This window comes from Eulemur rufifrons, chromosome 15, assembly GCF_041146395.1.
Source record: "Eulemur rufifrons isolate Redbay chromosome 15, OSU_ERuf_1, whole genome shotgun sequence".
NCBI classification, from domain to species: domain Eukaryota; kingdom Metazoa; phylum Chordata; class Mammalia; order Primates; family Lemuridae; genus Eulemur; species Eulemur rufifrons.
This window is the reverse complement of record NC_090997.1, coordinates 62,846,599-62,865,250: the sequence shown is the minus strand read 5'-3', so window position 1 is coordinate 62,865,250 and position 18,652 is coordinate 62,846,599. Positions and strand designations below refer to the sequence as shown.

General features: G+C 47.0%; 1 protein-coding gene across 1 annotated transcript in view; it reads right to left on the bottom strand.

Moving 5' to 3' along the window:
• Positions 1-293: 293 nt before the first annotated feature.
• The window catches only part of LOC138395971 (coiled-coil domain-containing protein 162-like), a 39,396-nt gene continuing 21,037 nt past the window's right edge, over positions 294-18,652 (bottom strand). Inside the window, exons 7-16 of the mRNA XM_069489075.1 lie at positions 16,969-17,118; positions 16,032-16,085; positions 15,189-15,356; positions 12,760-12,912; positions 12,383-12,514; positions 11,621-11,773; positions 9,949-10,158; positions 6,509-6,629; positions 2,367-2,494; positions 294-419 (exon numbers count right to left, since the gene is read on the bottom strand). Of these exons, the coding sequence (XP_069345176.1) occupies positions 294-419; positions 2,367-2,494; positions 6,509-6,629; positions 9,949-10,158; positions 11,621-11,773; positions 12,383-12,514; positions 12,760-12,912; positions 15,189-15,356; positions 16,032-16,085; positions 16,969-17,118 (1,395 nt within the window). The remainder of the gene's footprint in view (positions 420-2,366; positions 2,495-6,508; positions 6,630-9,948; positions 10,159-11,620; positions 11,774-12,382; positions 12,515-12,759; positions 12,913-15,188; positions 15,357-16,031; positions 16,086-16,968; positions 17,119-18,652) is intronic.

Genomic DNA, 18,652 nt, shown 5'->3' with positions numbered 1-18,652 from the left:
TAGCAGCAAGTCCCTCTATTTGTGCTACCCAGTAATTCTAGAACTCATATCGAGAGGCTGCTGGTTGACCAGAGGCAAGGGGTGGGCGGTAAGAATGCAAATCAATGCTATGTTTTAACGGCTGGGGCCAAACCCTACTTCACCCGCGGCACTCGAGACACAATCACCTCTGTGTTTCAACACTATCTTCTAAGTACGGATAAGAAAAATTAGATATAAGCTTTAATGGAGTTTATAGTCATTTTTATTCACAAAATGCTCATAGAAATACAACTTGGAAAAAGAAGATATGATTACCAGTCAGGTCTGAATGGGATTCTGGATGGAGCTGTTTGAACTTGAAAAGCTGTAAGTTGAACATTTTCTGCCACACTGGGTAGGAAAACACCATCAATCCTTTTTTTGTATTTAATAGGTACCTGTAATATTAAGTAGATATTGCTGTTTTTTAAGAAGGTGGTTTATTATAGCATCGTAAAAAGTTACTGTTTTTAACGAGGCGGAGATTATTAATGCATTCCGGGTCCGGCCATTTGGTGTGCCTTCTTGCACATCAAGGGAACTGGTCAAGAATGACTCCATCAGTGGAAAGCCATTTCCAGCTAAGGAAGAAAAGACATCCCATATTTGGAGTAATCTAAAAGTTCCTTAATATTTTATCATCTATGTTAGTGCAGTGCTATTTTTTAGAAAATTGTGTTCTTACATTCCAGCCATGTATAAATTCCTCTTCAATCAATATTTATCTGACTTGTCTTACAGGCCTTGCTTAAGAAGTCAGACATTACACAGACATGAAGAGGTTCCAATTAATTTTGTGCCTTTCCTGACCCTGAAGCTTTTTGCTTGGGGTTCCTCTATTGTACACAAGCCAGTGGGCCCACAAGACACTCACTGTAGGGATTATTTATTTAGTAGGGCGATGTTCCTCAAACAGCCTGGGACCACCTAAACCTCTCAAATATAGTGAATCTTCACTAATGCACTTGGCTACTTAGCAGCCTTTTCGACCACGAAAGTTGTGATCACCAACACCCCCGTGGTATTTGGAGCTGTTGGGGTGAAATGGAGTTGAAGGGAATCTTGGAAGTCCTTGGAGTCCCACACTTACAAACTGAACTTGGCTTCCATTTGGAAAAGGCCTTTGCACGGACAAATAAACACGGACTAGAATGTCACACTCTGGACAAAGATGACTGCACAGATTGGTGAGTGAAGCAAACGGTGGACACTCACAGTGTGGCCCTCACTAGGTCAAGATCTCAGCTGGGTATGTTCCCAGCCTGTTTTTTCCCGCTCTTAACGGCATGTTTAGAAATACTGCAAATTTTGGTTCAATTACTAGACCATCAAACTGATAGACCAATCAGACTGATAGACCAATTAAACTATCAAATGACTTCTTAGGATGGCATAACTTTCTCTGAAGGAATGATTAAATCTTTCCTCCAACTTTTTCTCAAGGTAAGGAGAGGAATTCTTTAATGTGTTGATTAAGTGTATAAATCTCCAGAGGGGATACTGAAAGATAATGGAGCAAAGAGTAAAATATTAAAGTAATGTACAGAACGCAGTGAGAGAGGATGTGAATGTTGTTTTACATAAACTAAAAGTTGAAACCTTAAAAAAATTCTTCAAGTATGTGCTAATCTGCATTCCAAGAATTTCCTTGGAGGGTAGATTTCTCACGTGTTTTAAAATGACTTCTGGCTGGGCACGGTGGCTCATGCCTGTAACCCTAGCACTTTGGGAGGCTGAGGTGGGAGGGTCGGTTGAGCCCAAGAGTTCAAAACTAGCCTGGGCAACATAGCAAGACCCCATGTCTACAAAAAATAAAAAAATTAGCCAGGCATGGTGGTGCAAGCCTATTTTCTTAGGTAGTCAGGAGTCTGAGGCAAGAGGATTACTTGAACAGGAATTTAAGGTTACAGTGAACTATGATCTTGCCATTGTATTCCAGCCTGGGTGACTGAGATCCTGTCTCTAAAATAATAATAATAATAATAATAAATAAAATGATTTCTGAAACTCTTTATTTCTGCTCTCTCAGGGAACTCAGATAAGGGATTTGATGCTACTAATTAATTTTTGCAGATGATTGGAAAAAAAGAAGAAATTCAGAGATTGAACATAGCACAGTGTTGGTACAGACTTCCACACCTGCTTATTGACTTGTAATTATGCAAGGGCTATTATTGAGCTTAATTGTTTCAACATCAGGATTTTGTTATCCAGATCCAAAGCACCTATGTAAATCCTGATATGTAATTTTTCTAAAATGTAAGTTTGAGGTGACCCTAAAACCATAACACCAGATTTAAAATTTTCATTGTTTCATACATACAATAAAACTTATCGTTACTTACAGTCTTTGGCCTTGGGATCCTTCTTGCCATTTTACTTCCTGTGAGATTAGTCTTTAAACAGCACTGCTGGGAGTATCTGGATGATGCGGAAGCAGAACTTAGGGAGTACTGAGCCTGGGGTATGAAACCTATAAAGTTAAAAATGTTAAATTATGTCTCTGGTTGCAATGTATAGGCCTAGATTTAATTCATAAAATTTTAGAGCTTAAAATGGACATCTAATCTAGCTTCATCAGTTTGTTCTTTTCAGCTTCATCAATTTTGAGAAAAGATCCTAAAATACGGATGAAGTTTGTTTGCCTGAGGGTCACATGACTAAGTATAAAAGAAGGAGATGCTGAGAAACCTGGACTATGGTAGGTGGAAGTGGGTAGACTGAGAGCTGTTCAAATTAACAGCACTTGATAATGAACTGGATTTATACAGTGAGAAAGAATGGCTCCCAAATTTCTGGCTCAAGCAACCGGGTATTTGCAATACCGTCTGTTGGGACGGCACCTCCCTCAGCCCTAAAAGGAGTGAGCATGGGAGGAGGAGAGGGAGACGGATTCCGTTTGACCTGTTGAACTTGTAAGCCTGAGACATGTGAGCGCAGACGTCAAGCAGTCATTGGATACATGGGTGTAGCGCTCAGAGGAGAGTTTCAAGCTGTAGCCTCAGCAAACAATGATTAAGGCTGTGGGAACACATGCAGTTATCCGGAAACCACATGTGAGGCGAGAGGAGAGGAAGCCAGACAGAGCCCTGAACAGCCCCAGTGCAGGAGGAGGAACTAGAAAGGAGACTTCGAAAAGCAGCCAGAGAAAGAAGAGGAAAACCACAAGGAACAGTGCCATGGAAGTACAGAGGAAAGCGAGCTTCTAGAAGGCGGCCATGGTCATCTGTTTCAGATGCTGCTAAGATGTGAAGTAAGTGAAGACTCAACAGTGTCCATCGGACTTGGAGACACAGAAGACATGTCATCTTGGCAAGGTCAGTTGCAAGCAAGCGGTGGTGCTAAAATCAGACTGTTGGTTGTGTGGCAGGGACCTGTGCCTGGCTTCCAACTGTCATTCTGCCCTTTCTTCGCTAGCAATAGAACTCCACATTTTTTGTTAGACACATGGTGTCCTGGAATAAAAACCACATTTCCCAGTCTCCTTTGTGTGGTCTTGGGGCTAAGTGTTGGCCCACAAGATATATGCAGAAATATCATACGTGACTTCCAGGAAGTGTCCTTTAAGTGCCCTTCTTGTAGCCTTCCTCCTTCCTGTTGGCCAGAGAGCTTGAGCCATCCTGGACCAGGAAGTGGAAGCCACAAGCTGAGAACGGCAAAATAGGAGAGAAACCTGGCTTCCCGATGACAGCAGGGCCACCACGATAGCCAACCGGATAGCCTACCTCTGGATTTTGTTTGTTAGACACAACCTTCTCATGTTGTTTAGGCCACTGTTTATTTAAATTAAGCCACTTTTAATTTATTTTTTGTATGTCCCAACTTAATCCTGACAGATATGGGCCGAAGAGTGAATTAAGTATTATATACTTTAGAATACTTAATACTGAATATAGCACTTAATACTGAATACTTAATTCACAGTGAAGTGAATGACAAAAGTGAGTATAGGCAACTATTGTAAGCAGTTTAACTCTGAAAAGAAAGGCCAGTAGCTGGAGAAGGAATGTGTGCTGTCAAGGGAGGTTTTTACTTTTCAGTGGATGTTGTGATCCTGGCACATCCATGATCCAAAAGTAAATTTTGTTTGTGTGATTAGAAGGACGCATGGGTGGGAGATGTGAGTCTGCAGAAAGGACACAGGTAAAGAACGGTTCAAGGCCCCTGAGCAGGCAGGAGCACAGGGGCTCCTCTCCACAGGATTGGCCCGGGGAGGAGACAGGGCACGGAGGAAGGAGAAGCGGCTAAGCACAGACGGAGGCGGCCAGGAGACAGCAAGGAGAGGCAGCTCCTGTCCAGCGGAGTCTAATTGCCCTGTCAAGTGGGAGACGAAGGGTTGAGGGGGAGAGGAGAGTGCATGAAGGTCTGAAGAGACGAGGAGGATTTAAAATCCTGTGGCGAGGAGGAGAGGGCTGCTTCCGCCTCAGCTCCAGGGGAGGAACGTGTGAGCTGGGCCTAAGCCCACCAGCCATCTTAGTCTCCGACTTCAGGGATTTGTTCAAAACTGGCAACATGGCCCAAGTCAGTCCAGTCAGAGCTCATCTGCCCACCTGCTCCTGCCATGCTGAGCCTGGCCACGGCGGAGGCCGCAGGGGTGGCAGCCACCTTGCTTCCCGAGGGGCCCACTTCCTTCCTGCTCCCAGCCTTGTCAGAGCCCGGATGGGAGAGAGCAAATCACTTATGAAGTGATTCAAACCTGCATCAAGCCACCTTACCTTTAGCTAGTCCACCTCTGAACACTACAGTTTTATGAACCAATTGATTTTATTTTTTTCCTTAAGCATTTTGAGAATAACTGCTCTAGAACAAATGATAATTTCCCAGGAGTTGCAAGATCCGAGGGGAAGCCTCGTGAATACCACGAGAGCTCGCCCCTTGACGTGCGTGTGCTGACGTGGGAAGCAGGGTGTTGCGCTGCAGCTGCTGCAGGAGAGACCTGGGTCGCTTTGAGATTCCAGCAGGAATGAGGAGGGAGGGGTGGGAAGATGGCTGACTTTTACCCTCTGGCACTAATAGTGTAGGTGATAACTGGCTGTCCCCTCAAGCCCCTCCTCTCATTGCAGAGGAGAGCAGATGGGAGCTGAGGCCTGGCAGTAACTTCTACCTCTGCTTCCTGGGAAAGAGGCTGCCCTTCCCTCCTGCCCCATCCCCAGTCCTGGGAAGTAGGGTCTCCCCCACCTGCCTCGTGCCTCACTCTGGTTCTCCCTCGTGAATGTGCTGGTGTTGGAGGACGTGGACGGAAGTTCACTAGGACACATTAACCCAGAGAGGGATTAAACAGATGCTTGGGCAGAATGAGGCAGAGGGGAAAGGGAGAGAGAAAAATCCCATGGATGTGGAGAGGACAGTGTGGGGGCGCAGAACTGCTCAAGGTCAGTGTCAAAATAGGGCCCTGAGGTGCTGTTGGTCCTCTTTGTCCTTGGGCTGGGGCAGGGGACACCAGCCCCCCTGTCAGGGCCAGGCAGCAACACAGAGGCAGGGAAAAGGGCCCTCGAAGCTTTACCGCCAAGCCTGGCTCTGCTCTTGGTAAACCCAAAGTAACTTGACCTTTGACTTTGCTTCTGAAAGGCTGTGTTTCCTCAGCTCATCCACTGTGGGAAGTAGCCAAAAGGAAGCATAGATAAAGGACCAAACACATGTAAGTAAATGTAGTAACCAAAATTTGCACAATTACTATGTGCCACTATTCTATACTAAGTGTCAGGCGTGCATGATTTCATTTAATCCTCGGAGCAGCCTTTGGGGTGGGCATTCCCATTTTACAGAGAGGCTAATTAACCTAGCTTCACACAGTTAGCAGTGACAGAGCCAGGGTTTGAGTTCTGGCTGTCTTACCCCAAAACCAACACACTCAACCACCAGACTATGCTACCAAACAGGAAGGAAGGGACTTGGCTGATCATAACACTCGGCTGATCATGGTTGCTGATATTTGGCGATAGTTCTCATGGTTAGACCTAGAAGAGAATTCAGAATTTACAATATTTAGTCCTCCTATAGAGGAAGAAGCTAGTTTAGGGACGTACTGGGGTCTGGCTTCTGCTCTATGCTGCCTGCTCTACACTGCCAGGGGTCTATTTTGATTGCCGTTTTCACAGGACTCCTCAAGCTCCCAGCACCCAAGAATCATAATGTACTTTATGAATAACATTGGAGAAATGTGGTCATTGAAGCCCCAATGCATTAAGATGTTTCAAAATCTAGTGAAGGACTCAATGTTCTTTAAGTGGTATATTACACACTCCTGGGACTAGATTTGATTATTGAAACCATTAAGTATGGGATGTCAGACCTCCAAGGCAAACTCAAGTGGAAAGTTCTGATGGTCCATAAATCAGAATTAAAGTGTATTCATTCATTCAATACACATTATGGAGGACCCACTCAATAACCACTGGGTTGTCATTGCTAGGCACCAAGACCCTCCGTCAGTGCAGACCCCAGAGACTGGGGAGACTTTTCTAGCCAGCGGAAGGGATATCCTTACCTCCTGGCGAGCTCATCTGGACGGACGATCGCTCGGCGTCATTAAGCTGACTTTGCAGCTCTTCTACACGCTGGAAAGCATCCAGCTTCACGCTGCGCTCCCGGGCAAGCCGGCTTCTCATCTGAGGGGAAAATGTTTGAGAAGCAGACATGTTTTGTGGTGCTCATTTTGGTTTCCTCAGTTCACAAGCGTTCCTAGGGAGCTTGTGGGTCCCAGGCGACCCCACGAAGACAACCAGGTCTTCTTGAAGTCCTAGACAGGCTGAATTTAGCCTTTGGAGAATCAAGAGCTTTAGGAAGATCAAGAACTTAACCCAAAAGAAACAAAGGCAGCCCTTGGAATCCCTTATTACCTAATAATAGCTAGGAGCTAATTCACAAAGTTATATCTGTTATGTTTATTTCACCAGATGGGTAGAGGAAGAGGGGAGTGAGGGCCCAGTTCACCTGGAACCTTTGAGGCCAAGCCACGGCACCTATACTTAGGACCTGCAAAGCCCTGGACAATTTCAAGCAGAGGAAAGACTTGCTCTCTCTCCCAGACCTCTAATCTCAGTTCAGCATCTGCTGGGGATGCCTGAGCACCGTCTCCCAAGTCTAACAGCGGCCTCCCCCCAGAGGCAGCCTTTGTATTCACTTGTGCAGCTATCCCCTTGCACCACTAACCCTCTGTGCCCCAGCCAGAGAGTCACTCTGTCACCCAGGCTAGAGTGCAACCACTCACAGCAACCTCAAACTCCTGTGCTCAAGTGATCCTCCTGCCTCAGCCTCCCAAGCAGTTGGGACTACAGGCATGCCCAGCTAATTTTTCTATTTTTGGTAGAGATGGGGTCTTGCCCTTGCTCAGGCTGGTCTCAAACTCCTGGCCTCGAATGATCCTCCCACCTCGGCCTCCCAGAGTGCTAGGATTACAGGCGTGAGCCACCTCACCTGCCCTCCTAATTGTTTTTAATTATAAAAGGCTCTAGGCATTGTAGTGGGTTGAATAATACCCCCTAAAATTCATGTCTACCTGGAACCTCAGAATGTGACTTTATTTGGAAATAGTCTTTGCGTATATACTTAAGCTAGGATGAGGTCATACTGGATTAGGGTGAGCCCTAAATCTGATGACTGTTGTCCTCATACGAGGAGGATAGAATGAAACAGATACATAGAAGGACACATAAGGTAGGAGGCCCTGAGGTGGCGGAGACAGAAGCTGAAGTGATGTAACCACAAGCCAAGGAACGCCAAGGATGGCCAGATGTCACCAGAAGCTGAGAGACAAGGAATGGATTCTCAGAGCCTCCAAAAGGCACCAACCTTGCCAATACCTCAGTTTCAGACTCTGGCCCCCAGAACTGTGAGAGAAACACATTTTTATTGTTTTAAGCCATCCAGTTTGTGATAATGTTACGGCAACCTGGGAAATGCATATACATGCTAATCTCAAAAAGTCAGCCTCATGTGTTTTACATCCTCCTCCTGCCTGTACACACCCAACCGGAAGGCCCTGTGTACTCAGAGCTGTGACCACAGCCTTGTCCTAAAGTGTTAAAGCGGCTGTTCCTTGTGTGTGTAGAGGCTGTCAAGTGTAGCTTAAATTTCAGAAGTTTATCAGAGCTCCAGCGTGAGGGAGTTTGCTAACATGAACGAGGTCCAAGGTCCCTCTACATACAACAAGGATTTGTGTGGGACGCCCATTCCCCATGGGCGGGCACTCGGGGAAACAGATCAAAGTTTCTCCAGCCAGGCCCACGTGAAGTAAACGTGAGGAATACGAGCAAAGGAAAGGAGCACGCTTCCCACGGCCTGCCTGGTGTTAGCACGCCCACCCAACTGCACGGAGGTGGCTGCAGTGACTTGCCCAAGGTCACACGACCCGTGGCAGAGCCAGGATTTGAATCCAGGTCTATCTACCTGTTCCCAAGGCTTGTCCACCTTCGCATTCCCAACAGAAATACAGACGGCCAACATTTCTTGAGAGCTGGGAATCGGGCCCTGTCCTAAGTGCTTTATTTGAATCCCCTAATTCAATCTTCTCCCGGATCCCACGTGGTGAGTACACAATCTCCAGTGTGCTGAAGAGGAAACTAGCGTGCAGACAGACCACACAGCCTGCCCGAAGTCGCACAGCTGGAGGGCTGGGGCTGCGAACCAGGCGGTCAGACTCCACGGCTGTGCCCTACGTGACCTCACCAGGCGCAGGGGGTGGACAAGGACACCTTCGCTCTCTGAGGTCAGACAGTTGATATCTGCCGGTGGAGTCAGAGGCTGAAGGTGGCTGAAAGAAGCCACCGCTGGCCACGGGGCGCCTGCTGGCTGGGGATTGCTATGTGGGGTAGGCCCGGGGTACTTGAGGTGTCGAGAGAGCCGTAGGGGTAATTTAGAAAGAGCCAATGGTTTTTACATACATATGGGGAAAGTACGTATTTATTGAGAGAAACCTCAAACTGTTTGCTTTGACTACCTCCAGAATCTCTGCCACAAAACACATAATTAACTATTTATCAAAGAAACTAATCTAGGAACCTCCCTATTTTTGTGGTGGCTCTTGGAAAACATAATGTGTAGGACAAATGTGGGATGTCAAATTTTTCTTATGGGTTTGGTCATATTTTTGTTCACTTTTCATGGAATCAATGAAATTCTAAATTTCTTTTATTGTAAAACTACTCATTTTCTCTCTCCATTTCTACGCCAATATTTTCTTTAGCATTCCCTCAATTCAACTTTAAACCTTTTTTGTCATTATTTTTGTAGATTTCGCCTTACTGATTTCCTCCTTTAGCACTTGAAACACTTGACCAATAATTTAATTTAACTTTCCAACTTCTGTCTCCTGTTATCGCTGGTGAATGAATGAAGTGATTCACTCATTCAGTGGATATGTATAAAGTGCCTGCTCTTCAGGGAACTGTTTCTTTTTCCCTTTTTATCAGGTCACATTCTGTGGTCTGCTTTGCTGAAACTTGCATTAATCCACATCTACATTATATTAAATAGTATTTCTGGTTTTTTGGGGGGTTTTTTTGCTGTTGGGTATATTTAACATAATATGTTGTGTCTGCAAACCACTTTTGCCTTTCATTTTTGCCTCTGCAGTTCCAGAAACACTTGAATCAAATCTTCTCGTAATAGCTTCCGTCATACTTGCTGCTTTTCCAGATTGCTTCTTGAAATTTTTTAAAAGTCCTAGTTCAAAGATTAGAGCTGGATAGAAACATGTTTTTCAAGCAGGTTACAAGGGGGCTGTCAAGCTATCCTCGCTCGCCCAGCAATCACCCCAGTGTGGGCAAAATATTACCATTTTCCTGGGATTGCTAGAAGTGACAGAGGTTGAGAAACACTGCTGGGCAGGGCAGGCGAGAGGCACGGAAAAGCCGGGGAAGAAGGGAATGGCTCTTGCGGGGGCACCCAGATGCCCGGGAATGGACACTCCCTGGGGCTGGAGTGTACCTGCTGGAGTTCCCTCCTCATCCTCTTCTGCTGCAGCTGGCCCAGCTTAGACGCCCTCTCGGCCTCTTCAGTAAGGAGCTGCAGTTGCTGTTCTTTCTGCCCCACATCTTCCAGGAGCTTCTCCATGCTAGATGTTTTTATGACATCCAGCTGTTGCCGGGTGAGGGCTTCCTGGGTCACTCTGTGTTCTAACTCCTTCAGCCACTGAGCCTGTGGCAGGAAACAGCCAAAGGAAACGAAACAGGCACAGAGCCCTTCTCAGTAGAAGGCAGGAGAGGTTGGACATCACAGTAACCAGCCCCTCCTTTGGGGCCCGGGGGCAGAACTATGCAGTGTATTCCTGGGCTCGCAGTGATACAACCCAACTACTCTGTCTTATGCCAGCCAGCAGCAAGAGCACCAGAACCCAGCCTGGCCTGGCATTTGTGCTGTAAGCCCTGCGGCAATAGTCAGGTGGGAGCAGAACAAACAAGAAAAGCCAGGCAGTGACGGTGCCACTATAGGGCAGTACCAGGCCAAATGGTTTGGTCTTATTAACACCAAGATTTGATAATAGTGTGTATGTTAACTAGCTTACTAACTTGATAATCATATCTATGACAAATGACATTCACATTGTCACGGAGCCTTTATCAGGAGATAGCAGTGGAGGGGTTTAACACCAGGTGACAGGGTCACACCACACATACACTGAGTGGGCAAGGGAGGGTCTGATTTCCGCTCTGTTTTGACTTCCAAAATAGCTTCAGGGAAGTCAGATTCTAGAAGGTTAAAGAAGGAAAGAAGTAGTGATAATTTGGTTCTGTTCTAAAGTTTTTCTAATAAGTAGCATCCTAAATACTAGATGATCAATACTTAATTTTAATATTCATAATTATTCATATTTGTATGGTGACTTTAAAGTTTTCCAAGTACTTTACTCAGTTAACTCACCTGGTGCATGATCAGGGAGGAATTAAGGTCCAGGATGAACAAATTCTATTTTATGCTTAAATATATCCAACTTTCTCAGGCTGTTATCTAAACTCAGCTGTTCTCATTCCAAACCCAGAGTCTCTCTGCTTCATTCATGCTCAGAGGGTTGGCACAGTTATGAAAAGCTTAGATTTAAAACACCTTAACTTGGGTGCCAGCCCCTTTTGAGCAGCAGTAACTTTCAAAGGTAAGACTTAGTGGATCATGGGGACAGGACTCAAGATTCTCCGTCTGGGGGACAATAATGAAGGCTGGGCCACCCCACGTGCAGAGCTGCTGTCAACAGAAAGTGTGCTTGTCCCATGAAAGGCCTATGTTCAAGGCAGAGTCCTAGATCCCAAGACACCCTTGGGCAAAAAGATCCTCAAACAGACGGATATACACCACACACACACACACACACACACACACACAGGACAATGATCTTGCTTGTGAGTAATATTTTATCATCTTAGCCAAATACGAGTAAGAACAAAAGCCTTTTGGCCACTGCCTTTGGTTTCTGGGCTGGAAAGGAGGGAGAAGAAGGGAAGCCCAAGCCTGGGCCATCTTTTCCTGGCTGTGCCATCTCTGTGGCTTCTAACTGTGGAGCTTTGGTGACTGCTGCTGGCAGCCATGGTGCCACTTCTAGTTGCCACGTTCGGCTTTGCAGAGCATGTTCCAAGAAAGGGAGGAAGAGGGCCTGAGGCTCAGATACCTGGTCATCCTGCTGCTTCCACATCGTCACATTGTCAGCCTGAACCCTGGCCAGCGCCTGCCTGAGAGCCCGTAACTGTTGGCGAAGCAAACCCGCTTCTTGTTCTGCCATTAGCTTGATGCTCAAATACTCTTTTTTACTTTGAATAGATTCCTGCAAACATCCCAAACACAGTAAGAGAGGAAATAAGTTTCCTTTCCATGTTTTGAGCTTCACAAGCAGTATCTAAACTACTTCATCATCCACCCTTCTTTCAAACTTCTGGTAGAAGGGAGCTCCTGTAGGTAACTGCTTCCATGATTTTAATTAAGAATAGTGTGACACATCAGATCAAATAGGCTTGCAGAAACGGTAAGGGAAAGTTTCCAAAGTGCTATCACTATGTGCTTTGGTTGCAATTTGGTTTGCAATTTCCATTTATTATTTTGTTACTTCATTTTCTTTGGATAATCACATATGACAACCAAAGATATGCAGTATTTTGACAAAGCAGCCTCAGCCCTGGTAAAGTCTCTCTTCCATCTTTTCACTACCTTCGTGCTAAATTCTCTGATCTGTTCCCCCTCGCCATTTGCTTCTGCCTCTTTCTCCCAAGGCTCTGACATTGCCTGTTCCCAGGAAAAATTGCCAGCTGTCAGATCCTTCAGGATAGTTGGCCCCAACACCCAACACAAGTGCCACCAGTGCAGCAGCTGCCGCCACAGAGCTGCATGGGGCCAGCCACCCCTGGGGCCGGCCTGGGCCTCCCTCCCCAGCGCTCACCTTCTCTGCCCTGCTCAGCTGGGCCCGGAAGTGCGCCTGCTGCGCTGCCAGCCTCCAGCGACCCAGGCTCCTCACTTTGCACACCAGGGCGGCCAAGCTGCAGTTGTCCTGCTCCAAGGCCCACAGCTGCTCCTGCTAAGAAGTATCGCTTTCAGAAAAGGCTATCCCCAACACTTCCCTAGGAAGGATATGAACCTAACCTCAGAAACGTGACTTCCAGAAGATGACACAATTGTGCAGGGAGTCCCAGCGCCCCTTTAAAATGCCTGCTACAATGCTTTCTCAGGGAAATCGGACCGGAATGTTAACGGGGTGAACAGTGGGGTCAGATGCTGGGATGAAACACTGAGATCCCATTGCTAAATGAAATCACATACTTTGGCTGAGTTTCCTTTCCTTCCTTCGTCAGGTCTGGCAGAGCCCCACTTTTTCTTTAGGTCCTTCATATTGTCAATCCCTTCTGTTCTCACTTCGCCGATGAGCTCACACACATTCTGGATCAAATTAAGCTGATTCTCTTCCAGCTTCTCCTGCAAATTGCAGACTCAAGTCAAGGAAGTAAAATGGATTTGAGCGGAGTGGAGGGCAGTGGAGAAACAGCAATTTTGCCTTTTAAAACCTAAATTTGGAAGTGACTTCACATTGAAATATCATCCACCCGGACAGTGGTTCTAACACACATTCTGTGGAGGTCACGCCAGCAGCCCTGCGAGTGTTCCTCTTTGTCCACGGGGCTTCCTCACTCGGACAGCTGACGTTTTAGAGCGTGCCTTCCTGTCCACACCCAGGCAAGCGGAGCCAGCAGGGCAGTGGCAGGCACAGGTAGAAGACTGGCTGACCAAACTGCCCCTGTAAGAGTTGCTTGGAGAGCTGAAGGGAGGATTTTTGCTGCCAGGTTGACTCAGAGCAGAATCTGACCAGACAAGACACTGTCGATGAGCCGCCACAAAGGAACTCCATTAAATATAGATAAAGTGGAGGAAGGAATCGGGCTGGCTGCCTTCCTATTTAGGCTCCAGCAAAAACCTCATTTTGAAAGTTTCTGTTCTGAGTGGCTTATGGCTAATGGCTTACGATAATAACAGCTTGATCAGTGGTAAGTACAACGCAGACACAGTGTTGTGGACTGAGTTGTGTCTCCCCAAATTTGTATGTTGAAACCCTAACCCCCAATGTGACAGTTTCTAGAGATAGGCTCTTTAGGAGGTAATTAAGATTCAATGAGGTTATAAGAGTGGAGCTCTATTCTGATAAGACAGTGGCCTTGTAAGAAGGAGAGAGAGAGAGAGAGAGAAAGAGAGAGAGAGAGAGAGAGAGATATCTTTTTCTTTCTGTCCCCTATGTGAAGAGGCAGTGAGAAGGGGGCCATCAGTAAGCCAGGAAGAGACCATGCCGGCACCCTGATCTCAGATGTTTGGCTTCCAGAACTGTGAAAAATACATTTCTGTTGTTTAAGCTACCTAGTCAGCGGCATTTTGTTATAGCAGCCTGAGAAGATAAGACACTCAGTGTCCTTGGGGTGAGAGGTAGCAGTAGGGGTGTCCTCCCACTTCTAAACTGCTTCCCTGGAGAGGCAGGCAGGAGGACAGAGCCCAGCTGGGAGCCTGGCTGCTGGCCACACAGCGGAAGCTTCACCACCTTCTTGGGACCCTAGAATAGAACAGGGATTCCCTACTTTAGGGGACTTGGTAGGACTACTGTAGCCTGGGAGCAGTAAAGAGTCCACTTTTTATCCAGGAATCTGACAGAAGGTAGGAGGAACTTCAGAAAATTCTCAATAATCTCACATGCAAAAGATCGCTTAGTAATTCCAGCCTTCACTGTCTGCTCACACCTCTCCTGCAGCACGAGGCCAAGTGCATTTTGGGTTTGATCCTTTAATATTTGTAAGCACTATACATTGCAAGTAAGAAGAAATGTCCAATCCTCTCTGGAATGACCAGGCCAAGGTGGGTGTGGGTGGAAGCTCCTGTTAGCATAACCACCCTAGAGACCACTCTGGAAGCCCTGGAGAGTGACAGGGAAGTAAGGACCTAAACAGGGCTGGCTCTGGGGCACATCCGATAGCAGGGAAGGCGGCAGGGCTGAGGATGGTAGGTTTGTACTGAAATTCGCACTGGTGGGGCAGCTGGACCAGGCTCCCCGATGGCTCATTCTAGGCATGGGGCATCTATCTTACGGCTGCTCAGACATTTTATGAAAGCAATTGGCTTCCACAGTGCTGCAAGCCCACGGCACCCCGTCACTTCTCTTCCAGGATGGGTCTTTGCTGACAGGTCAGCAGCTCCCTGACACCGAATGTGAGAGAAAGTCTGGCAGGCATTTTGAGGGTTGGAAAAAAATCTCTAAAACCTGATTCAAATTCTATATCTGCCCAGAGAGCTCTTAGGAGGCACCTGCTGCTACCTACATGGGGTCTGGCCTAGCCCGGGACACTGCGCTCTCCCGTTTGGGTAGTCACACTCAACAGATAAAACCAGGGTAGAAACGGGGGGATCTGGAGCAGCAGAACAGCCCCCTCCTCCCAACAGCAACAGATGGCAACAATGGCAACTGGCAGTAGAGTGTGAAAAATAAACAGCTAAATTATCCAAAATTCAGTGTCTGTCATGGTAAAATAATGACAACCCATTGCTGGCTCTCCCTCTGCAGCGAAAGCTTAGAGATAGAAAATTCTTGGGCCTAAGAATCTCTTGTTACCACAAAGCCCCCTCTATGGTTGATCCTGAGGTGTGCAGCCACTGTGGAAGTCAGTTACACCCGGCTCCCAGATGGGCTGCCTATACATTCGACACATGACGCTCACTTTTATGTGTAAACAGGTCACAAACAAAGCTTGGACCAATGCTTCATATTCTTCTTGGACTTCTTTTCTAATCTGCTTTTTGAGATTCAGATTCTCCTTTTCCATGTCTGTGAGTTGAGCTCTCAGAGCAGTGATTTCCATGATCATATCGTGACTAAGCTCTGCAACCTAGAAGGAGAAATATATACATGGAAAACAATTTAGGAATTCCAAACTGCTACTGCAGAATAATTGCGTATAGATTAGTATGGCACCTGCATGTCTGTTTTGAACCCAATGAAAGAGGTGAACATCCTGCAGCATAAATGTGAGCAGAAGAATCCAAGTTGACTCAAAGGTGCCCGAACAGAGCCAGACACTAGTACACGCTCAGTACATGGTTGCGGAATGAATGACCCCAGAATACCACTATCTAAGCACTTTTTAGTTGAAGAAAATACTTCAACTGTCTTGACTTCCAACTCCAAGCTGACCTTCCCTTGACACCTTCGCCCAAATACCCCTTCTTTTTTGGAATGTACTTTAACTGGCCCCAAAGAAATAAACAACAAAAACAATACCCGTCCCCACGATAACAACAAAAACTTAACAAAAAACCAATACAACCAAAAAATGCAAACCAAAAAATGCCACCAAAAATGCCCTCTAAGGAGAATTCCTTAAAAAAAAAAAAAAAAAAAAGTGCACTCCTCAGGTGTTTCTGTAGCGTACCTTCACTGATGGGACTTCTACAGGTGACACAAACAAATGACACTAAGATGTCCTACTTCTGGCTAACCCTGAGCATGTGGATGTGAGAAATGGAGAAGAGAACCTTTTTAATATTAATAGTAAATGGCCTACCTGGCCAGCATGGTCTTCAGGTGGACCTTGGCCTCGTCGTATAGCGTCTAATTCCTAGGGAGGAGAAAGCACTGCACAACCAAACTCAAACACAAACCATAGCTCAGTTCAGTGTGACACGCTCCAGACACCTCCTGTTCGCGTTCATGGAGCCTCATTTTGAGAACTTTGGGCTCCGCCTGGAGCCAAGACTGTGCTTGCCCCTTGGACTTCAGGATATCCAACACAGCATCGAAAGACAACATCAACTTCCAGGTATCCACCCTGATGCAGAGAACTCAGCAATGGGGATAAGCTAAAATGCGGCCGAACCCCAGACACATTATTTGACATTTTAATGCTTCATTTGATTTTTTGACTTGTCTTGCAGACTTTTGCCATTTTCTTAGGTATAAACTAAAACCACACTGAACCTGTGATGCAATTTACTTCACAACAGTGTGGCATCCAGGGCAGGAGGAGTGACTCTTGGATTCTACTAATGGGATCTCATTTTAAGGACTCTCGTCAGTGAGACTGACCCATGATATGCATCCTGAGGACAGAGGTTACTCAAGGATCCTGGCTTCTGTGCTAGACCAGGAGCAGCACAAGGTACCTGTGTTTGCTGAGAGTGGGAGGGTCAGCTATTGACCTTCCCCGGGGGGTGGGGGGCGGCCCCTTTATTGTTCACTGTTCCCCATTGGACACCTCCAAAGCATATAACCCAGTGTTATTGGGGACGTCACCTTTACAACTGAGAATACTAGAGCCCAAGAAAATGAGCCGATGAGAAGAGAAATTTGGAGAGAGTACCAATCACCCTCGATTCCAGCATAAAAACCACTCCCCTTCCCGCCCCCCCCCCCCCAGCTTTTCTTTCCGCTTCTGAGTGACTCCAGGGCCTCCCTGCCCACACCCATTCCCCATTGCAGTTTGTGTCCCTCTGGGAACCCACCTGCTCCTTCTGGCGGAGCCTCTGTGTGGCATGCTGCAGCACGTGCTCGTAACACATGGAGTAGGTCTCAAAGTTGCTGCGCTCTCTTGCCATCACATCACAACCCAGGGAAAGCAGGCAGGCTTCAAGGTGGTTTTTCCTGAAAGTGACCTGAAAAGGAAGGGGCATCATCCATAGCCACTCCAGCAGGGCAGCCCCACCATGCCAGGGCTCTGGGCACGATCACTTTGGCTCACAGACCCGCTGTCATTTCTCCTTTATACCCACACATTGACTTTAGCCTTGCAGACCTGTCTTTCAGTTCTGCAGGGCCAGGGATGGAAGAACAATGAAGGCCCACAAAGCATGTGTTGACATATTTAAAGGTTATAAATCGAACTAACAAACTATTAAAAATGAAATGTTTAATTCTCCTACCTTGAAAAACAGACCTTCAAAATGACGCAGAAGGCCAGGCTTGAATTTATTATTCTTGGACTACTCTGAGTTCTACGTTGAAGTGTGGTGACCTGGGGGACAGCTGGTTCCTAAATTACAGTTTACAGCATGCTGTGAGGGCCCTCACATGCCTGTGAGTAGGCACGCAAGCCCGCGTGTCCAAACTCCACCCACAGCCCTACAGTTGCCCTTGGCCACGCCCCAGGCCAGGCATGTGCACACCAGTGGCAAGATCCCCTCTCACTCTGGGAGGATGGGGCAGAGAGGAGGCCCACGCAGGCGCTGGACTCCAGGAATTCCAGCGATCCAGGTACTTAGAGCATGGTCTAGAAGGAAGGCGGCTCTGCATGGACATGTCCCCGTGGCCCAGGGCATGTCTTACCTTGTGGAGAAGAGCACTGCAGGAGGAAGGCCAGACAGGGGCCCTCTGCAGAACGGGGCTACTGGAAGGGGCCCCTCCTGCCCTGGTCTAGGCGCCACACAGCTCATTCTCTGGGCAATTCCATTCACCTATCTCCTCTATCTCCAGGAGACTGGGCATACTTTTGAAAAGGTAGCAATTAAGGAACAGGAGAAAAGTCCACCCCTCCAAGGCAGGCTTAGATTTAGGTTCTGGAGAGAAATGGCAGCCAATACACGGAAGGAAGGACAGATCTACCCAACCAGGACCTGCATGTCCACACAAGTATTTGTCTACAGGTATCAGTGAATGTATGTGTATCAGTGTGTTTATCTGGGGGATCTTATGTGGCCAAGTCTGACATTCAGCTGGTCCTCTACGTGAGCTGTATCTGTGACACTCCTGGGGTCAGGCTGGTCCCTGGTCCAGTCTGTTATAGAAGCTAGCCTGCCCTTGGAGCCTGGGTGGTGCCTCTGGCTCTGATTTGCTTGTCCTGTCATTGCAACCTCAGTGCCCCACCTCCAGGGAAAGCTCACAATGGGCTTTGCCAAGGGTTACTGAGGCGAACTAGCAGAGGTGGCAGGTAGTGACAGGACCCCGTGCTGACGAAGGAGTGAGCAGGGGAGTCGCATACCATGCTGGAGGACAGGCCTCCACTTCTACATGTTTGTGCCCTTTGACCCAGTGATTCCTCTTCTAGGAATTTATCTTTACAGAATAAAAGTTGTACACAAAAATATATGCTAACAGATGCTCTTCATACATTTTCCAATAGAAAAATGGCAACAATCTAAATTGCCTAACCATGGAAAAGAGTTGACTCCATCTGGCTCATTAACATGAGGA